General features: G+C 38.6%; 1 protein-coding gene across 5 annotated transcripts in view; it reads left to right on the top strand.

The window, feature by feature from the left end:
* The first annotated feature begins 430 nt into the window (after nucleotides 1–430).
* Nucleotides 431–24723, top strand: part of lrfn1 (leucine rich repeat and fibronectin type III domain containing 1) — a 120327-nt gene continuing 96034 nt past the window's right edge. For 2 of the 5 annotated variants that reach the window (XM_068318089.1, XM_068318091.1), the window contains exon 1: nucleotides 1437–1516. Coding sequence is in view for 2 of the 5 variants with exons in the window: in XM_068318087.1 (XP_068174188.1) it covers nucleotides 1447–1516; nucleotides 5913–6024 (182 nt within the window). In the remaining 3 variants the exon portion in view is untranslated. Of the gene's footprint in view, nucleotides 1517–5912; nucleotides 6025–7694; nucleotides 7749–24723 lie in introns of those variants that run through there. The other 3 variants (XM_068318087.1, XM_068318090.1, XM_068318088.1) reach the window with 3 other exon arrangements.

Raw genomic sequence — 24723 nt, 5'->3', positions numbered from 1 at the left:
TGGTCAGATTATTTATGGTTCTGCTTTATCTTGAGAGACAGTCAAGATTGAGAAGGATGAGGACAAATTAAAGTATGTTCACTTTAAATTGGAACACAAAGCAGTAAACGCATCTTCCGCCTACAGGGAGGTGAATGTGATTATCTGTGTGTGTGTGTGTGTGTGAGTGTTTGTGTGTGTGTGTGTGTGTGTGTGTGTGCGTGCGCACACGTGCAGCAATGACACCCCCCCTTTCCTCCATCTAAGTTCCTCCCCACCCTTGCAGTATCTTGTGCTGGACCATGAGTTACCAGCCCACCTCGGAGTATCATGAATACCTCACAGCGCCTCCTCTCTGTACCAAACATCTCTTCCTCGTCTCCATCATAGAAAAAAAAAAACACCCAATAAACTCTGGCTTTGTGTGATGCGTTTTAAATGTTGTCCATATGACATCATATTACTGCAGTTGTTCACTGAGAGGTGTCAGTAGTTTCCTCTGATACAAAGAATCTGCCCGCTGACCATTCTGCTCGGCTTCGCTCCAGACATCATGGCGTGACAAGATGTATTCATTTATATCGGACTCCTATTACGCAGATGGACGCCTGCGCAACGAATAGAGGCGCATTTCTCCAGGACAGAGCAACATCCCCTCACAACAATCCACGATCCACCGCATCGCTTTGTGTAAAAGGAGCTACAGACAAAGACATGTATGAAAACTAATTGCACGGATGGGTGCGCGTGGAATTAGGGAAGAAAAATCACGGTATCAGTGCGTGGATGGGATTCCTTCATTGCGCATCAGATAGGGAAGTTGTGACAACAAATGCTACAGCGATGGCAAATAACCGGCCGTGAAACACTCGGTAAGTGCGCTGTACATCTGTAATTACTAGAAAACTAGAGTTTTTGACCTTCGTTATTTGTGAAGCCGGAATTTGACGCCAACCTTCAACCGACAGGATTTTTTTTTTTTTTTTCCAAGAGCGCAACGCATCTTTTTTCGAAAGGACTGCATTTTCTTGTTCAGACACAATCCATCCTTTAATTCAGAAGAAGTGACGGGTTTATTTCAAATCTTAATTCAACGCGTACTGCGTGACAAACCTCACACTTACGCGATAGGGACTTGACATTACCCCCATCCTGACGCTTTAACCTCCCTTAAAGACGAGTCGGACACCAAACCCGGACCCTCTTGCACTGCTGGATTCTTTTTTGAATTTCGGCTTTACGTTTTTCTCCCCCAACCGGATCGCATTGGGATTTTAGGTGGGGTGTTATCCTGACGCAGGTATCTGGACGCTGCTCCACTGTTCCCAGTTGATGACACTTAAGTGGCAAATTTGTCACCAATCACATCCTTTGGATTTTTCACCACAAAACCGCCACGAATCTAACGAGTGCGTTTGGAATACACGAAGTCCCGTTTGCAGCCCATTTATCCAGTGAGACCAGTGTATGTGGACGTGGGAAAATCATGTGCAACTGCATCAACCTTTTGGTGTCTGCTTTATTACCCCTACTTTTGGTAAGTCACTTAGTAGACTTTGTGAGAAATTGTGTGCAAGACACTTTTGCACGTCTGATCTATCTATCTATCTATCTATCTATCTATCTATCTATCTATCTATCTATCTATCTATCTATCTATCTATCTATCTATCTATCTATCTATCTATCTATCTATCTATCATCTGTCTGTCTTGTTGCATAATGTAGGGATCTTTGCTTTAATTTAAAGGCAACCATTCACATTAGTGTGCTGGATGATATGTTTGTCTGAGATGTGTTCAGGCTCTATGTGCTGGAATACTTATTGATAGCACTGCTATCCAGTCTGATGGGCCCCAAAAACAGCCCCGTCATTCTGTAGTTGTGCTGGCAAAATGTGCAGTGAAGGTGGTTAAACGGTGACTCCAGGTATGAGTTGAATTCCTACTAACCGGAGTGCCTGTGGAAGTTGCCCGGGTGTGTCTGCATCATCACGATGCAGAGACCAAGAGTTTTCACAAACTGGCAGCAGCTCTTGAAATCCTTCCATTATGGCAGAATTGAACGGGTTCCAGAGGGACTACACAGTTTGCTCGTGCAACCAAAGCTTGATTGATTAGGGAAACTTTTTAGTGTGTCTTTAGAGCAGAGTTTAACAGCACAGAGCAAGATTGTTATTTTATTTTATGGTGACAGGAGGCCTTCGCTGCGCTTGTGTACGGGGTTGTTTCTTGACTAAGCAAAGCTAAGCAGGTTTAGAGATGATGAAGGAAACAAGAAATACTGATGCAGCATGATTACAATCTCATGGGCACAGTGAGCGAATGCTGGCAATTATGTTTGCAGCTGAAACTCTTCATCTCTTGCATCATTAATATTTCCAGCTTCCTTACATTTCAGCTCAGCATTTGTAGTAAGTTTGTTACGCTTCGTCTATTCCAATTTTAGCATGCAATGCCAGAGAGGTCAGTGTCTGGTCCAGGGTAATATCTGTTCATCACCCAGAGGACATCAGCAACAACAGATTGGAGAGATGAGGGTCTAGCTTGCCTTCGAGGAAGTTGAAGGTTGTAAATTTATTAGATTGAGGTGGGGGTTAGATGTCAACGTGCTTACATTCATATTGTTCTGCCTTATCTGCATAATATCCTCCATGAAATCCTGTGGGGAGACGATAGGTTTCAGCTAGCTATGCTACTAGATCAGGGTGTGCAGTGAGTGCTGCTGCAGCAGTGCTGTTGGGAAACAGTGACTACCAGCTACATCTCCTGTATACACCCTTTACTCTCAGCCAGCCTGAGGACTGTATGTTCCTACATACTAAAAAGCACTTCGCAGCCGTGTGTGCTGGAGTTACACAGTAAAATGAGTGATGAAAGGCCACAGGGTCAGTGCATTGAATTATTTCTTGAGATGCTTCTTATGAAGATTTATAAAACATTTTGGCCACATCACACAATGCCTTCGTGTTTAAAGTGAAATATTTACTTATTACAGTGGTACCTCTACTTACTAATGTCTCTGCATATGAAATTTTCTACTTACGAAATGCCTCAACAGGAAAATATTGCCTCTAGTTACGAAATAAATTTCGACTTACGAAAGATAAAAATACAGTGTGGGCTGCTACTCGCAGCTCCCAAAGGTTCCTGAACGCATCTTTCTTATAGCTGTTCTGCCATTGGCTATTACCTAGCATCCTGGCATCCCATTGGCTAAGAGGGACCTCTGTGTATAGCTAGGTAGGTGTCTATGTAGCGTCCTCGTCATTCGGCCCTTGACCATGAGGTGTTCTGATAGTTTTACGCAAATATATTACACTTTTAGAGTATTCGCTATGGACCCCAAGAAAGTGACGGAGAAAAGAGGAAAAGAAAAGATGAAGAAAAGAGTTTTTTTGTTCATACAAACTAAGCAAGAGATAATAGAAAAGAATGAAAAAGGAATGCGTTTAGATAGATAGATAGATAGATAGATACTTTATTAATCCCGGAGGAAATTGCATATATCCACTGCTCAGGCATTACATAACAAATAATACTGGATAAACACCAGGAGAAAAGGAAACATTGACATCACAGGACATACCACAAGACATACATTACACTAACAGACAGGCACATGCAGCACTAACAGGACTTATATACTAAACTATAACTAAAATATAAACAGTATAAAATTTAAAAATATTACAGTATTAAAATATAAACAGTATAAAATAAAATTTAAACAGTATAAAATTGAATTAAAATATAAAACAGTATAAAAAATAAATAAATAAATAATAAATATATATATATATATATATATATATACAACAGTATAAAATTTAATTTAAATTAAATTAAATTAAATCCATATTCAAGTTTAGTTGATCTCGCCAAAGAATATGGCCGTAATGCATCTACAATCACCATGTTATTGAAACAAAAGGAAGTTTAAGGAGTTTAAGGCATCACGTGGGGGGTTGGAGAAGATTAAAAGGAGGACTGGAATTCTCTGTTGTTCTGCATCGTAAGGCAAGAGCGCATGAACCAAAGAGGGCAAAAAACAATGAGGACAGCAGTTAAAAGGTAAATGACCGTCATTTTTATTCTTTACTCTATTCTTTGTTTTTTACGTTATGCACAACTCTCATTTATTGTGTAATAATCTAATTGTAACATGTATTTGTTACATGTTTTGATGCTTTTTTAAGGTTTATAAAACATTTATGTCTGAATTTTGGGGGGCTTGGAATGGATTAGGGCATTTGCATTGAAAACACATCTCAGCACTGCTTACGAAAGTTTCTACTTATGAAAGTAGAGGTACCACTGTTCAATATTTATATGTATATATACTCAAGAGTGGAGGAGTACAGTATTTTCCGCACTATAAGGCGCACTGCACTATAAGGCGCACCCTCAATAATTTGTTTGTTTTATAATTTATTTCATATATAAGGCGCACCGGATTATAAGGTGCAAACAATAAAAATTAAATAAAATTTATTTGATTAACTGCATCAGCTGTAGTTGTGCAATCCATCCACTAGATAGAGCCACACTGCTCAGACAGTCATGATTGCATTAATGACTTCCTGACTACCTTGAATGGCCCCTATTGTTATGTCAATAAGCCACTCTGAGCCTCATCAAGGAAACCTGATCACTTGATCACTTTGCCATCTTAGAAAGAAGTCAACACGCATATTAAAAAACCTGACATTAAAAACTGGTTAAATTCATTACGAGTGCAGTCAGTGCGAACAGAGCGGATTATTTACTGATCTGAAGTTCAAAGCAGATATTTAAGCTCCGACGTTTGTCTCCGTTTATTAATTAAATATTGTTTCGATCGATCGGTAGTCCAGTCGGAGGTGAGGTGCAGCTATTTGCTGCTGTGTGTCCTAAACAATTTTTTTAACTAGTTTTTAATGTCAGGCTGCTAATTTACTGTCAAATGTGACGCTGTTTCACTCCTAGAACTGACTTTAACGTCGGTGTCTCACCGCCGTGAATCTCACAGCATGTCGCTGCAGACAGAATACACAAGCCTGAATGTGCCCCTCCGCCGCCCGCCCAGAGCGATCAACTACATTTGTAAATCAATGCAGCACACCCGTTGGCACCTTTGTCTAGCAGCGACTCTGCTCTTGAAATTTCAGAAAAGGCTGTAAGTTCAGCTTTGAGGGTCTTTCATTCACCTTTATGCCACTTTCTCCGTGTGTTTCCACAGACTAATAGAATGGACCGTCACTAGATTCCAGATGACAGCACAATGGCATTTTTAAGACCAATTAAGTTTAAAGTGGGTTATTTCCGACGCCAAATAGTAAATACTGAGATCAGTCAGTCAGTCAAACTTTATTAATAGAATTGTTGAACGTTCCTTATGTTTTGCTACGTAATCACCGGTGCTCCTGCAGTCTGCTCTACCGTCTGAGAGCAGATCAGTCAGAGCCGGGACTTCGGTGACGCCCCTTGACTACCGTTGTTAGGGGGCGTGGGCCCGAGTGCCTTGTGAGGGGGCTCCTCTGGTGGCGGAGTGCGGCATGACTGGCGGCCAGACTGCCGGCTTTTTTTCAGCGATCATGTTTTTAACCAATATTAATATGAATATTAATCCATAAATAAGACGCACCTGATTATAAGGCGCACTACGGGTTTATGAGAAATTTTTAGGCTTTTAGGCGCCCCTTATAGTGCGGAAAATATGGTAAGTCCAGGAGATTCCTGCATATAACAGCTGTGAAAGAGGAAGGATGTCTTTACACAAAGACAATTTCTTTTAATGCTGTATGTTGGAGCAGAGAAGTCTCGCTTGAAGAGAAGTCTGTCTACGAAATCTTAGGGGGGATGTCAGTTACTGCAAGTTTGGCCCCATCTGGATTGTCTAAGTAAACTAAATCATCAGCCATGACTTGGAAATCTTTTCTTTCTGTTCTCCAGCTCTGACATGCCATCGTCATCCCACTGCACAGATCACCCTTCAAAATTTTAGGGCAAGACCGTTCCTTGTGTTTCTACTTGAACAAAGGCGATTTTACTCCTTGATAAAGAGGTATGTCTCTATTGGGATCTTCTTGGTAATTTGTTCGGTCACTTCTGTCAATAACAACCTCTGAGTAGCAAAAGAAAGCACTTTTAGTGGCTGTAACTTTGACCGTCGGTGTACTCTCAGTAGATTACTCTGTAATTGTTGCTGCTGTGTTGTGGCTGCTAGCTGAGGAGATCTACTCAAGAAACAATGATAAAAAAGTTAAGTATGAATCATTTACACACAAAATTATGTAAAAATAGGGCCCAGGATTAAAAATGCAAAACTTGTCTTAAGAGAATCACAAAATCACAAACAGCTAGTTCAGTGGCCTGTAATGTATTAATAGTAATAAAATAATGAAGGTTTTATGACAGGCTGAACCCTGTGTTTGAATCTGACTGAGTGAATAGATCAAATTGAAGTGAGAATGTTTGATTAAAGTTGTGCATCGTGCAATTTTTAACAAAAGGTTTGGAAAGACTGAAAATCAGAGGTTTTCGTCTTTTAAGGGTTAACACCCTTATTGGATCAGTAGATTGAATTAGCTTTTCTTGGAGAAGCACTCTCATGTATCTATCTTGTTGCAGTTTTGATTATCAAGCCTTTGTCTTGACAATGTGTTGCAGGAGGTTACAGCAGAACCTCAGAGCACTTGCTGCCTAATGAAATCAGGCAGGATGGTCATTACCATTATCATGCATTATTGCCAACACTTCCATGTTTAGCAGTTCTTCTACAGGCAGGAAATGGCTGCATAACAAATTCATATTGCAGCTGGTAATGCATAAAAAGAAAGTGACAATGGCATGTGTGCAGAGGTGTCTGTTTTCTAGGTTGCTATGCACAGACTGTGGTGAGATTAATGGGGTCTCTCATCCTGGGCATTCTCTTGCATTGTGTTACAGCAGCAGCTCATGGTGCTGGTGTCATATGTTACCATTATGAGATTGGGACCAGCAGAGGGTTATCAGCCACTGCAGGAATGAGAGAATAAAAATAAGCACATCAGATCTGTGTTTGGGAGTGTGAGAGACTTGACAGCTGATAATTGTGAACCTAGCACAAGTATAAACCTATTTTTTGTTCTCTATGTGGGGCATACTGAAATATGCATGCCTCACCATAAATTTGCAAAATATCAATATTTGATGCACTTATTAGTTTCAATTCTGTGCTATGATTCCAGAAGAGTTTATCTCCACAATTACATTTAGTATCACAGAACCACAGCAATATGTGCTTGTTTGTAGGTACAGATATGAGAGAGAGCAATGCCAGTGTTGGATAAAAGAAGTCTGTTCAAAGAGAAGGTCATTTCTTTTGTCTCCACTTTTAAAAACTGCCTGTGCATGTATTGCTTTTCTATAAATAAACAACATGTGATTAAAGAATATTATGTGGTGCAAAGTGGATATTATTTGGCGCAAAGTAAGAAAAAATGTTTGTGAAAGCTGGACTCCTTGAAGGACCACAAAATAAAGGAAAAAATAAGCACCAATTAAGTTGTTATCAGTCAACAGAATGAGGCAGATGCTTCTCCCAAGGCCAGTCAAGTTATTTAGTGCTCAAGATACATGGATAAAGTTGAGGAATAGAGTAATTACAAGTAGCCAAAAAGATCAAAGGGGTAGTCACCAAAGCACAGAAGCAATTAAACTCAAGCTTCCCTTAGAATTTTTTTTTTCTTTTAGTATGGTGAGAAGCAGAATGACAGAAAAGCAGCGGCACTGAGCTCTGGAACACAGGTAAATAACACACAAGTCTCGAGAGACATGAAACACTTTCTAACTTTGCTGCATCATGAATTTCATAGACTGCAGTGATTTTTTTATAGAAATGTTTATAACTTTTAATATTTTAGTATTTGTTCAATTCAAATTACGCAAACTGATCTTTTTTAATGATCAATTTTGGATTATTTGACTGTGGTTGACTAGGTGGTAAATTTATTTTGAGACACATTTTGGGTTGATGCTGCATCACAGCAAGAATGTCTGGGGTCTGAATGCATTGACTGGTTTGTACCATTTGTATGCATCTGTGAGAAGAAATTTAAAACCAATGCCAGTCCAGCTTGTGCGTTTGGATCCGGAACCTTATTTTTAGGAGAAATGTGACTTTATTAGGCTGGTTTAGACCTGTTACACAGTCACAGTGTGTTTCTTCTTGATCGTTACATGCTAGAATAGGCTGAAAACACAGGACAAGCAGCACTGACAATGGATCAATTTTCTATTTTATCTGACAAAAGTGACTTCCGCTGCTGCCTGTGTCACAAGGAATATTTTCTAACAAACTAAATATAATACCCAAACAAGATTAAATTAATAATTAAAATAAAGCAGCTGGAAACTGAATTCTTTCATCAATATGATGGAAAAAATACAGATGACTAGACCAGAACATTAAATCACCTTGTCTTGGTTTTTGTGTAACTGGAGAAAACGGTATGCTGACTCACTAGTCTTTGCATGACTCTTATATCTTGAAGGCTTGTGTCTGAACAGTCAAGCAGAACAAGCTAAACTGCCATTTACTGATTGTGTGCTTGGAGAATTGCCTGTTAACATGGCTAAGTCTCTGTTGTTCCCACCGCCAGGCACAGTTGGCGTAAGTTAGGGGATCAGCCGTGTTTATTTGTGTAGTTATCACTGGTGGGCAAAAGAAGAGCAGCATAAATCTTGAGAATCCAGGTATGGCTGCTGATTCCTGATCACTTGACTGTCCTCATTCCCAAAAAGTGCCAAATGGAAATATCCAGACATGCACAGGTCTTAATGATGCACCACTGTGCACTGTTGTACCTGGATATCTGGATCATAACTGGGATCATATTTGGAGTATTGTGATGTGTACCACTGATATGCAGCTGAGAAAATGCAGATGAATTTCCTTCATCCTTGAAAGCAAGAAATTATATCTAGATGAAAAAGAGATTTAGAACTGGTATTTAATACCATATGTTGTTTGATGCTCCATGATTCAAAGTCATAGGAATTTTTTTTCAATTAGGTTGTAATGCTCAACTTGGAATGAGGCACATCAGAGTAAAGCAAAGAATCAAACACATGATAATTATGTGAATTTTGTTTTTAACCTGTTTTCTGATTCTATAGGCTTTAATGAATAATGTTGATGGAGGCAACTCTTAGCGCATTCTACTTTGTTTCTGTCAGCCGCTGGTAAAATAGGTGAGGATGAGTGCTGGTGCTTAAAGACTGACCTGCTCTATGCTACATGATGAGTGTCTCATGTAAAATGCAACAATAGGATGTGACCAGAATATACAATGGGGGGTTGGCATTGCCCCGCTGAAGGAAGTGGTGTGGAGTCATTTCCAGAGTGGAGCTATATGAGGGAGGGATATAGATTTGTATAAAGATCCACGGGGAGATTACAGAGCTAATTATTTCAGGATAGCATACAGGATATGGTGAGATATTGAAAACACAGCTGAGCCCAGTGGAAAGCAGCTGCCATAATCCAAACATAACATATTCAACCCGTCTAGAGCAGCTACAGTCTTGGCACAAATATTCATTTGGGAAAAACATGTCACCTGCTGTAGAACATACGGCATTTAAACTGCAAAGGAGCATCACATTTTATTCCCATGAGATCTACTGCCTGGTACCAGCCCATTCCTTCTGTTGGCTCGGATAGGAATATTATTGGTGGCATCTGTCACCCCCAAGAAGCACAGTTGTGCAGTCATCTTGCCACAGTGGCAGCCTTAAACTGTTGTTCCTGACACTGTGTGTCAGGGCCTTTATGTGGCAATCTACACAAAGTGGAATGACTTCGTTGTATAAACATGAAACAATGGCTAAGTGTGCTGCAGCTAACTCCCGATGATGCCTTAAACCCCAGCTTTTAGCCTTCTGCTGTTTACCTGAAGGTGACATTGATTCAGATCATGCTTTCAGTGGCTGCATCTGGTCATATTGATCAATAACTTCTGCAAGAGCAGCATTTCCCTTTGGCTCTCACGAGGAAACCAATTAAGAGAGTTACATGCTCTCATAAAGGATTTGAAATGCACACAAACACTATCATCCCCACTGTCCCATTAAATAATGCATAAGAATGATATATTACAGAGCAGCGCCTGCTGCAGCAGGTCCTACTAGTCCTATTAAGACTTTGTTCTCCGAACTGAGAAGCATCAGACAAAATGTAGTACGTTCAAACCAATACAGGTAGTCCTCAACCTATGAACATTTGACTTACGAACACTCAAATTTACAAACAAACGCGTGCCCCCATATCCGACTATTGTACCGCAGTTTCCCTTTCTGCCACAACCTCCGCGGAACCACACGGCTGTGTTAACACATCTCTAACACTCAACTCCCCCTCTTGTTCAGGTTTGTTGTTGTGTAGTGGTTCTGATTCTGCGTTGTGCAGTTTCTTTCTTCTTCTTCCTTTTTTTTCTGAAATCAGAACACCTTCTTGTTTTGGCAGGAAGACTTTATTTCATTCTGTGAGCATTTTCTTCAGGCATTCAAAATAAAAGCATACGCTTCCTCTAACTAAAACTTCAAAAAACACACTGTCCCATTCATCATACAATGCAACAACACACCACAGCCACACTTGTCTGTGAGCATCGCAGCGTGTCAGGGTTCGTACCTTGGATACTTGACTGTTTATCACGAATGACAAAGCAAAGGCTAGTGAAGATAATAGTAGTGGTGACCATCTCTCTGATGACAACTCTGCGTCTGACAAACAATAATTCCCCCTCCTCCTCTTCTTCTTTTGCTCTAAAGCTAAACTACATGCTACACGCTACATGCTACAGTACTGTACGGTGGATAGTCAACTTCTATAATTAAAAAACTCCTTGAAGTGTTTTTCTCTTCTTCTCCTCAAGGATTAAATTATAGAGCATATGTTTACCGTAAACTAATCTCTATTCAAATCAATAGCATAAATCACGAGTGGAACTATACGTATGTATTTTAATATATACTATGTTCTTATTCTTATTTATTGTAGTGTAACATGATATTATGTGATTTTTTACAATTTTTAATTGATTTTAAGTGGCCAATATTTGTGGTGGACAAATGTTAAATTGAGTGAAATTACCTAAACCTGATTTTCAGTTTTCCGTGATTTTTTTTGAAAACCAACATATAATCGAGAACGACTTATCTGGAAACGACTTATACCTATATTTTCATTTATTATGTGATATTGTTATGTCTTGTTATTGTTTCTGGTAAATTTTAAGGAATAGTACTTCTGTATTTAGAGTAGTAACGGCATTTTAATGACCTCAAATTATGCTAATTGATTGAAATTTAATAAATAACGACTTGCGAACAATTCAATTTACTAACAACCTCTCTAAACCATTTGTGTGTTTTTTGAGGACTACCTGTATTCATCAATGACCCGGGCATTAAGGAAACATTTTTAGCTCTGAGATTTACGCCTACTGAATATGACACAGTGAAGAGACACCCCTCTATCCTCAGACATTGATTAACTTGTCAAAAGGTTGAACAGTGGGTTCTTTAACTTTTCTTCCAATTAATGACTGGAAGACTGGAGAAACAAAATATCTGAGTGAATTGAACGATTAAAAGTCTGAATGCTCACATTCTGGTTTAGGCTAGAGGTCTTCCTTTATTATAGTAGAGACTCCAGCATCCAAGTGCTAAATCAAAGCCTGTGAATGATGTCTTGTCACTGACCATATTTAATTAAAAAAAAAAAAAATCAGGTTTTCCTCTCAAAGTATCTACGGGAAGATTAATCAGAGAACATCATTATAATAGTGGTTTCTCTTCATCCTTTGATATGTCCATAAAGGCCCAGGCTGTTGATATTTAATCATAAAGTTGAATTCTGACAGATTCATAATCAGGCTGTTTGATTCTTGCTTTTGGAGTGGAAAAATCCAATTCTGCCTGATTAAATCTCCCTGCAGACTCCCTTTGTCTGTGAGGAGAAATTCATTGATGCCACTCAGAGGGCCACAGCTGCATTAATAACTATCTAACTAGGCTTTATCGTAACAAAAAATTCTCATCTTATGGGATTCCAGAGAATCGGCGGCAGTGGATAATAAACTAGTTTGGCCTAAATCCATTAAACATGTTTTGCTCTGAAGTATTTGATATTTGAAATTTATTTTATATGCCCATAGATTAAAAAGAGGTACCTCGCTGTTCGACCAAACTCGCTTTGAAATACTGAGCACATTCTCCTCATGTTGTATTTAAGGCGATCATTATGTGGATCGGTGTTTTCTCAAAGTAATGAATGTGGAATATCTTCATTGTTACATCCCGCGAAGAGTTGATGTATTGTAATTGTCAGTGTTTGTGTGTTCGTCCGTCCGTCCACCAAATATCTTCACAATCGTTGCAGGTAGAAAGATGAAAGAAAAAACAAATTACTCGGGCAGCAAAGGGGATCAAAATGAGATGATGACCTTGACCTTGAAAAACTAGGTCAAGGTCAAATTTACACATCTCTGAAACCTGATGAGATATAATCGCAAAATAAAAAGCAACATTTTCAGGAAGCCAGAGGCACAAAAATGTGTAGGTCAGGGTAAAATTTTGAATTCAGGGGTGTTGTGTGATGTTTCAGGTCTGACTGCCTTGTTGTCACTGCATTTGTGAGGCATCCAGTTACAAATAATTTGATTTTATGTTGGAATTTTTCATCCAATGCTGATGAGAAATTTAAAAAAAAAAAGCTTGTTAAAAGTCTATTGATAACCACTTAATGAGGAGTTTTTGCAATGTGGTTTATTTATTTGCCAGTGCTTTTCTTAAGTAAGCAGCATAATTCATCGATCAGCACATTATTACACATGCATGAGCAGGAAGACACTTAAGCTGGGTAAAACTCTTGCTGACGCAGAACTGGCTCAGAGAATCTTTCCCTTAGACTAACATCCTTTGGATGTTTCTCTCCTTGTTACCAAATAGTCCACTATTATCAAGCAATTAAGCAAAATGCTGGAGCTGTTGTTGAAGTGCTCCCACCAGTCATTTTAGGAAATGTTTAATTTTTGATAATATTTATGGGTATATTTTCTCCAGATTGATCTGGAATGTCCCCTGGGAATTGTTTGTGACATACCGTATATTTGACTGTGCAAATCAAGCAAACATGAAATTTTCATGGGTTTCCTGGATACAATGTGCAGCCACAGTGTGCATTGCATATATTAGCATAATATGTTACATTATGTAACAATAGGATTGTTACCGGGTCAATCAACACCATTTGCCTGTTGTTTCATCCTGCCGTATTTGTGTGCGTCAATCATGCAAGTCATTGTGTAGTGATTTAGGCTCTTATCTACCAAATGATTGGAGAAAAAAAAATGCAGTGCACCCTCACGTATTCATGCATCAATGCTCGCAGCTTCAACTCATCACGGATTTTTGAAAGGCAGTCATGTGATACCGTATGCGCATTCTATTGGCTGACGGCATCCGGAAGTGCGTTATGTTCCGTGAGTCTCTGACTTACGTGAGACACAAAAGTGCTTTAAACAGTCGATAAGAGTGTGGGAAAAGGTAATACAGATAGAAGGTGGTTTAATATCAGTATGGGGGGAGTAATAAACGTTTAAATTACTGTAAATAATAAGATAAATAGTTTGTCGCTCTATTGCAAAATTCATTAATCACTTGTGGTTCCTGGAACACATTAAATGCAAGGAACGAGGACGCACTGTATATATACAGGAATCCCCTCATGCATTCGCGCATCAACATGCACGACTTCACCACATTGCGGATTTTAAGTAGGTAGTCACGTGATACCTTGCGCGCATTCTGTTGGATGACGGCACCCGTAAGTGCGCTACGTTCCGTGAGTCTCGGAACGCAGCACACTTCCATGAGACACAAGAGTGCTTTAAACAGTCAATAAGAGTGTGGGAAAAGGTAATGCAGATAGTGGGTGGTTTTATATATATATATATATATATATATATATATATATATATATATAAATATATATCCAAAATGTGTCAAAATATGTAAACATAAGGACATTGCAGAAAATAATCACAAGATCGAGATGTACGTCTATAGGGAAATAAAACACCATGGGAAAACTTCAGATAATCGGTTTGCTATGAAAACTACTACACACAGATGGGTCAGGGTAACCCTACATCCCTTCTATGGTCAAGGCCTAACGATGATCAATGGGTTTTTAGAACACTTTTTGATTTTGTGAAGAATAATTTGGGACCTCTAACCTATTTAGTCATAACATTTTGCAAAAGAGATGTATTTAATAGCTGCTATTATGAATAATAGCACATCTGAATAGCCTAAAATATCTGTATCTTTCTGTCTTCACTGATTTCCTGGGCTCTTCATCTAATTTATACATATTAACAGTGCCTGTTTCAGGCAGTGATGCGATAAGACACGGAGAAACTTGTCATGAAAGCATCAGTGAGATAAATGTTAAATAGCATGTAATTGTGTTCGACACTACAATGTGCTGTGTTTAAAACCCAGGCATTACACAATTTCTCAGACAGCGAACACTGACACTGATGAAGAGAAAAAATAACACTTGATGCTATAAAGAAGATTTCTATCAAAGCCCCTTGAGGAACATCCTGTTGTTTGGTCATGGTTCAAGTACATGCTATACTTTACACAGTTATATCACAGCAACTTGTGCAAAAAATGTTGAATGTAGGGAACACTTGAACACATAGTGTTACTTCACCATTTGATATGAGACTAGCATGTTGACATTGTGAGCACTTTGACCATTGTTTTTTATATTGCACAAATTGCTGTGTCTACAAAATTGTTCAATGGAGTGAGATGAAGTTAGTTCAGCATGTCAGTTCACCCCCCCTGGGACATTTATGGTCAACTGAATTAATGCCTTGATTATGAAAACTTTGCAGCCATCCAATTCAATCTGGACACCCATGTCTGCCAAATGCAATAAATATGAATGCTAATGTAATGGTCGCTATAAAAGAAATGGAAACTTATAATAATAAACATTATTATAATAAACATGTCCCTACACTTTTTAAATACTTTAAAAATGGAAATCCCGTTCACACACAAAACGGCCCTCCTCCTAATTACCCAAATTTTAAAACTGGCATTTGAATGTTATGTGGCTCAGCCAGAGGATGAGTGATTTGTTTGGCATGCTATGTTTTTGACTGAATCTTTTTGTGAAGTGGGGAATAGTCTGTAACTGCCAGCACTGAGGGCAGGTTGGCGATGTTAACTTACACAAGATCCAAACTGGCACAACAAAAGCTACACCTTCTCAAACTCTTGCTCTTGAAAGGAAAACAGTAACGGCGTTGAGATCCCAACCCTCGGCGAACCTGTCTGTCAAGATGCATCGGAACATGTCAGCAGAGTGCCGGAAGGTCAGCTGTATATCATGTTCATATGAGTGGTGCTGGGACGTGAAACAATGTGCATGTGTTATGGTTTAATACCAGCATTCTGCATTGAAAATTAGCAAATAAGCCAGCCCAGCAATGTAAAATGATAATCTCGTTAAAGAGTGATTATTTTTCAACCGGGACTAGCTGCATGAGTCAGGCCGTTCGGATTCATCCGTGCTTAGGGTTATTGATGATGTACTTCGACGAGCTTCAGCAGGATCAGGTCATTAGATCACTCTGAAGTACTACTTTCTGTATGGAGAGACTTGATAGATGATGACTTGCTGTAGTTGCTGTGATCCGGGTGTCTATTGACTAAAAGGGCTTCATTTACAGTGGCCAAGTTAGTGATGTAGGACATTCATAAAGCATGTCAGCCTGGATGTTTAGATGGATGGATGGCTAAAGACTCCAGGCTTCATGTGTCATTAACTCGAGGTAGAAAGTGTGTTTACTGATTTACCGTTAAGGTGCTGGTACTTAACCTCGGGTTTACCATACTGCTGAAATGTCTTTTTGAACCCATTTCAGATGAAAGCATAAACGTTATGCTGCACGCTGCTAGTCTCACAGCTGAAATGAACCTTTTCAAAGAACTTAAATCAGCACTCTTGAGAGTTCAAGCAGTCCACAGCAAGGGCTTGTACCTCTGATGGTTCAGTGGATTTTACTGCTTTAACATGTACTTTTACTTTTATTTAATTAATTGATACACAGCGTGTTCCCCTTGATGGAATATTTGCATGTAGTTTCTGGGCTCCAACTAATGGTTTGTTGCTTTTCCATTAATCTGTATTTTTTTAAGTGTTAAAATCCTATATATATATATATATATATATAAATTGAAAAAAAAAATCAGTTTTCATTCATCCATGCGTAACACTCAAATTCAATTTTCAAGATAGAGAAGTTTGAACTACAGATGGTATCGCTAAATCATATAAGATGATGTAATGCAATAAATCCTTTTGGAATACAAATGCAATGAGGAACCGACATGCAGAAAGATTAATTATGAAATAATTCATTTTGTATTGATTGACTTCTTAGTTACCAATTTACAGAGTTTGATCTCAACTTATGGTGATTGACTCTACTTCAACAGAGCAAAGCATTTGATGACTTACTGTAGTATATATGAATCAATATGAAGGGAAGGTAATATATATGTAAGATAAGATTTTGTATTTATTCAATTAATAGTGTAATTGATTCTTCAACAAGTCATTTAGATCAATGTAACATATGTGAAAATGTGAAAATCCAAATGAAATTTCAGAAAGCGACTCATTAGCGTTTGAAGTTTTGGGAAAATCTGATTCCTGTTGGTAAATGTTGAGGTCCAACAGCTTAGTGCAGACATGAAGCGATGTTAATTTAAGGAACGTGCTGCAGTCAGTTCCTATAAGTATTGATTGTGTTCACAAAAGGTAACTTTGACTTCTCAGGATTCCCAAGCTTAAGCTCAGAAAGGAAGTAAGATTTGAATCTCATACATAATAATTATTGACTCATCTTGGCCTCTGTCACCTTACATTATTCCAATAAAGAACCTCAAAGTTACATAAATGCATTATCTAACTGGCGGGATGTTACATGTTAATTATAAAAAGTGTGAGGTATAAAACTTAAAACAATAACCCTCTGCTCTTCTCTGACTCTTTTTTCTACTGGATGATGGGTGCTGCTTTGTGAGTGCACGTCTCAGAGGAAATAAAGCTCCGGTTCAGGATGAGAAGAAGATAATGTCTTAGAAATCCTCTAACTGAAAGAGAGCACAGCATTAGCTCAGTAATAGCAGATGGATACTCCTCTGATCCACAGTAGAGGAGGAGAAGTCGATTGAGTGACTGTGATGACATTCAGCAGTTAAGCGCCTCCATTGTATCTTGGCTTGACTGTATTTAGACGACATGCACACCTTAATAACACTGTTATTGAAATGGGGCTTTGAAATTGAATAACAACATATGTTTCTTTTCAGTCATTGCCACCATCATCACAGTGGTATAATTCTGCAAAAGCGCATTAAACTCTTAATCACATAAACTATCATTAACAAGAAGTCACTGGAGGATTAAGAATATGAAGCACATTACAGCCTTAAGCATCAAAGTCAATCATCGCTTAAATGATTCCTCAGGAATTTCATTTTAAGGAGAGCCATGTTGAACGTCTTTGTTCCTTGGACCCTCTATTGCCTTTGGAACTTCATCTCTGGTGGTTTGTGTCCAGTTCTCGTTCTTATTGTGAAGAAATACTTGTGTATAAGCTCCACCTGGGTGGTTTCAGGAGAGCACTAAAATAAAAGTAAAAAAAGAAAAAGAAAAATGATAAATTTATCTGGGAGACGTGGGAGTGGCAGATTTAAGAACTGGGGTGGGATTAAATACGTTTCTTCTTCCCACTCCCTTTCAGGCAGAATTTTATTGTTGAGTTATGATCTTTGTTTATTTAATTATTTTGTTTTTTGTATTTTTGTTTTTTTCTTGCCTTGCCTGAAATAAATGAATAAAAAATAGATTTACTTATTTATTTTATTTTATTTTGTATACTATTGTGATCTCCGAAAAGAAATTAAGAGAACACACTCTAGTATTTCGTCAAACGTCAAGCAAAAAAGATGTGATCATTCATTCATCTTCTTGTCAGTATCTCATCTTCAGCCACTTATCCGACATATGGGTCAGAGGTCATGCTGGAGTCGATCCGAGCTGTCTACTGGCGGGAGAAGAGGTTTACCCCAGATGAGACACCGGCGCATTGCAGTGTCTAGACCCTTCAATAGCTGGAAATTCCCAAATATTGTTAAATTCTGAAACTGAAAGGGCTCAATATTTCATAACCCTGACCCTGAAGTCCAGCAAAACAACGGCAGCATCTCTCTATGAGAGAAATTACAGGTACCAGTTGTACATCGAGTTGTGAAGATCCCCTGCCCCCATTAACAGATAGTGACTACTGGCAGAGAATTCATGACAATTTCAGCTCATTGATTATAGCCTGTGTTGAGCAGGTATTTCATTGATTTCACATGGTTGGGGTGGGGGGGTGGGGGGTAGAGCCACTGATATGTCCATCAGTCCATATCTCATCTTGAATTACAAAAACACGCACACACACGCACGCACGCACACACACACACACACACACACACACACACACACACACACGCGCGCGCAAGCGTGTATATTTTTTTCCCCTTGGACATGTAGTGTTTTTTTATGACTCTGTGTCAATTTTGTCTGGGGCATATCTAGAACTCATTTCTTTTAAAAGTATATAAACTAACCTCCATAAGCAGTTGTACATTCAGTTGTACATTTAATTAATCACATTTTTCAAGAAATGTATGTTTTGACTGTTTCAAGGTGACAATACATCGGAAACAGTATGCTCTGAACTCAACTCAGGAATACAGGACATGCAGATGGATGTGCTGTTCCATGTTTTGAGACAGTCTGGTGGTTATGTCATCTTGAATTATTCTTGTTTAGCTGTTTAATTCCACTGTTTATTTTCTTTCCATATCTTAGTCAGAGAGAATAACACTTCTTGAGCTCACATACAGGCAAGGGAGGGCACTTTCCTGGATTTTACCCACTGGGGTTGTGGAAGACCCATAACTCAAAATATCCTTGTCTTGCAGGATTATGCCTAGCTACTAGATCTATCCCTAGGCAGAGTGTGTTACCAATGGTTAGGGACATAGTTATTGGGAGAAGATCTTTCCACTCCCAAGACAGCATGACAATGCTTATTTTTCAATAAAAAAATCTTAAAATAAGACTAGATCTTTTAGATTTTTTCATGCTTTTTTATTTTGTATATACAGGTGTCAGTCTTTTACCTCCTTCTGATGTAGGAAACTGCAGATTTTTCCATCAGCCTTTGTGATCTGGAACAGATTTCAGGCCAAATGCCGCAACCCTTCCCATTTATCCGAGCTTGGGACCGGAACCAAGTTCACACTGACTTGTGCACCCTAGTAGCTGGGTTAATATAGAGGGTAGAGTCTGAAGAGATAATTAGACATCTGTGGTATTTGTTTGTCTTATTTCTTGTTCTCAACAATAGACCGAGGTTTGTTCAAGCAGACAGTTACATCCTTTGTCTTTTGTTTTCTCCGTTCTACCGAATAGGCATCAAACGGACCGTGGTGCACACTGAGCATTTAGTTTTGTGTACGGTTACTCCTCTAGTAATAGTGAGTCCAAACGTCTGTGAATTTTGACATGCCAGTAATTTTTAAATGAGACAGCTGAACAACCAAGACACTCGGCAGCTGGCTGTCACTTGAGTGGCTTTGGGGAAGAGACTTCACCGCATTAGACAGTCACGTCTGTTTTGCATTTTACAGTTTGAACGATGTCTCCTGTGATCATTACACTCAAGAAATGCAATTTTAAATGGCACGTTTAACCACATCATTGCGATTACAATATTAAAATATTATCCCGTTTCACTGAAAGGGAGAGTAAATTTAGGTGGAAGTGAAAGAAAGAAACTATAAATATTTTTCCTCACAATTTTCCTCTTTGCTAAAAAAACACTACTTCCTTTCTACTGTGGAACTGAGGAGCTTGAGTTGACTTCCTTCCTGAGACTGTCACTTTGAGCTTGTTGACAAAGGCATTAATATGTCTCTAACAGGGCTTTGAACCAGAATTTTTTTGCCAATCGGTTCGTTCAGAACAGAAACGAAATTATAACGTTGCGTTCCACCCATAAACTGACATTCCTGAACTGGTTAAAACAAAAAAATAAAGTTCCTGAACCGGTTAATAACGTCCCTTTAAAATATAAATATGTATTTACGCACCATAAAACGTGCTTAAAAACCTTAAAATTTCTCAAAAATCAACGATGCGCCTTTAACATTAAGTGTCTTATGTGTACACTGAGTTCCAAAATCTGTGAAAATGTTTTTCTGTGATTTTAGTCAGCGATCCGCCAGATCGACCATTGTCCGAAGACATAGGACGTAATACGTCACTACGCACGCCGGCAGTGATGGACCAATTAGAGAACATGACGCGAGGCACACCTCCGGTAGGTAGCGGTATACAGTTTATGCCGGTACTGTACCGCAGGTATGCTGTTAACCACATTTGTTTGGCTAAAGATCCCCGACAATGACGTCAGCGAAGAGACACGCTCACGACGCAACATGTAAACCCCAGGCTATCAGTTCAGGTTGTTCCGGTTCACGTAAGGAGACCGGGGGGCTTTTTTTCACGCTTCGCCATCTCTCTTGATCTGTGACTCCATGCCCCCTCACACCACCGCTTCTGTCAAAAACCACGTCAAACGGCTGAATTCGGAGCTTGTCATCATCCTGGGAGGATTAACGAAAGAACTCCAACCGCTGGACATCAGTGTAAACAGAACCTTTAAAGTTAAGCTGCGTGCATCCTGGAGCGATGGATGAGAGACGTGAACACACGTTTACCAGGACTGGGGGCAGTGCCGAGCGAGTTACACCCCCACAATATGTGGTGGATTGTGGATCCTGGACTAACGTGTCTGCTTCCCAAAAGTCGGCATCATTACCGAATAGCCACCCGGAAACGAGACGGTCAGCAATAGTGAAACTACCGAGCTATTCAATGCAGACCGAAGATGAGGACTTTGAAGGATTTAGCACAGATTTATCAAAATATTAAGAAAAAAACACATATTTAAAAATTAATTTCGGTGTATTTTTTGAAATTTAAATACATAGTACAACACAGTTCAACCACAGTCACTTTTTTGCTTCTGTTAGCGACAGTATACCGGACAATAAGATGCACCGTGTGTAAAAGAACAGAAATAAACTCCGTTATTTAGACGGCACCTCTATATACAATGAGCCAAATGGTGCGTAAAATACGGTAACTTAAGGACTTTTAAAATGACAACTAAAGCAATTAGTTTATACAATATAGACTATAATTATAGATGTCCCTACCCTATTAAACAGTACCACAGCACTACACCAATGCTCTATGCACATTATATCACTGTAGCTAAGGCTTATGAAATAAGACAAGAATAACTTCCACCATGTCATTTATTGCTGAACAACAGGTCTTCATTGTTCTTCTCCCATAGCTCAATATTGCTACAAAGCGCTGGCAGTACGGGAACACATTGCACTGAAAATGACTGCAGCCAATGAGTTAATGTCTAAATCATACATTTTTAGATTGACATACTGCAGTGTTTACCTGTTATGAATAAATTGTGACTGGGAGACTACCCTTTTCCTAACTGCTGCTGATAGTTGCTACTTCTCTCCGCTCTCATCCCGCGTCCAGTGAATGACAGGAAGTGAAACATCAGGTCAAATATTTTTTTTCAGGAATGAAAAAAAAAAGAAGGTATTAACCGGTTTACAATTATTTTCTGTTCCGATTCTGTTCTGGAACATTAAAAAATATAAAGTTTTCGATTTCGTTTTCGTTCCTGCCAAAATACCAAAAGTTTCCGGTTTTTGTTTTCGTTCCATGAACCGGTTCAAAGCCCTGGTCTCTAACTTGTGTGGCAGTGCGGTTCAAGCTTTTTTTGGTTATCTTTCCTTTGTGGGCTTGTTAAATAAGATACATCAGCATTATTTGCTGTGTTGCCATGGCAGCAAACATCCCTCAAACCTCTAAGTGTGGAGTCCTGGTGGCTCACCTGGAAAAAGTGTGTTACATGTAATCTTGATATGCTGGCTTTAAATCCAGCGGGGAGTCTTTAATACATTTTGCTCTGTTCTCTTTGTCCAACCTTTGTCATATTTCCTCCCTGTATTTTTCCAATCAGAATAACCTTTAAAATTGTTCGAAAGTGAAACTTATATCAAGTGAAATTTGTATGGAAAAACGTTCAGAGCAATCTGCATCTTAACCTACGACGAGTCATAAATATTTATTAAGTAGAATGTTGATGAGAGTCACTGTAACGCCTTTCAAAGCAGGTTATGTTTTGGCAGGCAGTGACACTTTGAATCTGCTGTCCCTTTCAATTAGACGTGCAATGCAGACACTTGAGGATGTAAAACAAGCCTCATCCAAAACAGATGCACCTCCATGTTTGACTTGGGGGATACTGTTTTTTCTCAGCACGGCTCGAGTCTAATCAGCAGCATAACATATGGCTGATGAGCCTACAGCTCTATCATTCTGGTCTAGGCACACACACCCAAATGATTTGGCTGAAGGTGAAATAATTTTTCTGTGATAGTGAAGGGCTTATGACCAGAGTTCACTTGTAACACATGAGCACACTAGTTGTGTGATCAGTATGCACCTCGCATTTATGCATTTTTTTTATGCCACCATGCATAATTAGAGGTTTGATGGTTCGCCCAACATCTGTGAGATGTCTTCTTCGTCTTTTGGCTAATTCTGCATTATGGCTTGGCGACAAAAGATAAATGTAACACAGTGTTATGTTTTGTAATTGAGATAGTGAAATAATAGCTTGACCACATGGTTCCATCTGCCTGTTTTTAATATATCTGCTGCTTATTCTTGCCTTTTTGTTTTATGTGGTATGGAGTGTTCACTAAGTATTGAAGTAATTCCCCTGAAAGATGCTTAAACATTTCACGTAGCGCTAGAAAAAAGATTCAACATTTTTGCAACTACATGTTGAGAATATTTCAAATTAATGGTGAACGTATTAAAAGAAGCACCCATATAGAGTGTATCATTAGAAGGAGAAGCTAATTATCATTGTGTATCGTTAGCGACATCCCAGCATGCCTGATTTTTCATACTAGATAGATAGGTAGGTAGATAGATAGATAGATGTATACTTTATTAATTGCACATATCCACTGCTCAGGCATTACATAAATAATGCTGGATAAAAAAAAAGAAACACTGACACCAAAGGACATAACACAAGACATACACTACACTAACATACACATGTAGCATTAACAGGACATATACTAAATTATCACTAAAATATAAACAGTATTAAATTTAAATAAAATGAAATAACATACCGGTAAATAACAATAAAAAGTGTAAGTGAAAATTAGCAGGAGGCCCACATGGTGGGTAAGGTACACCTTTCTTACAATGTAAGAGGGAGACAGCTCACTCTGATGTTGATGCTGACACCCTAAAACTTTCAGACCTAATTGAAACAGTATGTTTGCTGTGAAAGCTTGTGGTTGTTGATCTTTGAAAGATGCTCTTCCATTTTGAATAGGTTCATCAACTTCAACCCCTTTAAGCAGCTGCCTGAGGGTTTTCACCTTATGTGTGTCTTCCCCAAATGAACAGACATCCTACAGTATATAATGTTGACATTCCTCATTAGTATTTGCATGCAGGTTGCATTTCATTTGGCTGATAGCATCATTTAGAAATAAAGTCTTACAAACTGATGCCTTGTTACTCCTTAGTCATCACTAATAGAAAGAATACACAGTTTTCACCCTTATCCTATTACCCACCACATTATAATGCAAATACAAGTGATGTTTATCATGCTTGCTGTACAAAAGTCCTAATATTCTAATAAGTAATTATGTTCACAGTAATTTGTTTGGCTGGGAGATTGTAACTCTCTGTTTAATAGTTTGGATCACATTACTGTAGAATCTAACAGAGACAGTCATGATCCTCACAGGTAATCCAATTGTCTGTCCTCAATGAGTAGTAGGTAATTTACTGTTGACTAGGATGATGTTATATACATGTTATATACATGTATTTTATACATATATATGTATTTTCCAGTGAAGTATATGGAGGTCCCCAGCAAGCTGTTTACATATATGTGGAACTCAATGTTGACATACCTAAAATTAATTAATAAATAAATAAAATGCTAATGTAAAAGATATGAGAAATGACGTCTTACTTGAAAAATGAAATATATTCACAAAAAGTATTTCCCAGGGACAAATGAGGAAACAAATAATTGGTATTAATTCTTGACATCCGCATTCTTCGTCTAATCTGATGTGCAAAATCTTCCCCTTTCTGGTGGCAGTGAGCAAAATAACACAAAAGCACGAAAGAGACTTTTGACTTTGAAGCAGCAAAATTAAAACCACAAAGGCACATGGGAAAGCCATATTAAGATGAAAAACAATTAAGACATGAGTCATTTTTTAAATCCCTGAGGACAAAGCCTAGCCTTGAATTTGGAGAACTTCAGAGAAATTACTTTCTCAGCTGATTTACTGTTTTAATTTAGAATACCAAGATATCATTTGCGTGACACTGTTTGAACTTACCAAGCTAAGCCATAAGGAAATGGCTGTAGATGACAAAGGAGTGATGCAAACCTACCTTTCAGTATAATAA

Source organism: Antennarius striatus, chromosome 6 (genome assembly GCF_040054535.1).
Source record: "Antennarius striatus isolate MH-2024 chromosome 6, ASM4005453v1, whole genome shotgun sequence".
Taxonomy (NCBI): Eukaryota; Metazoa; Chordata; class Actinopteri; order Lophiiformes; family Antennariidae; genus Antennarius; species Antennarius striatus.
This window is presented reverse-complemented; position numbering and strand designations above follow the sequence as displayed.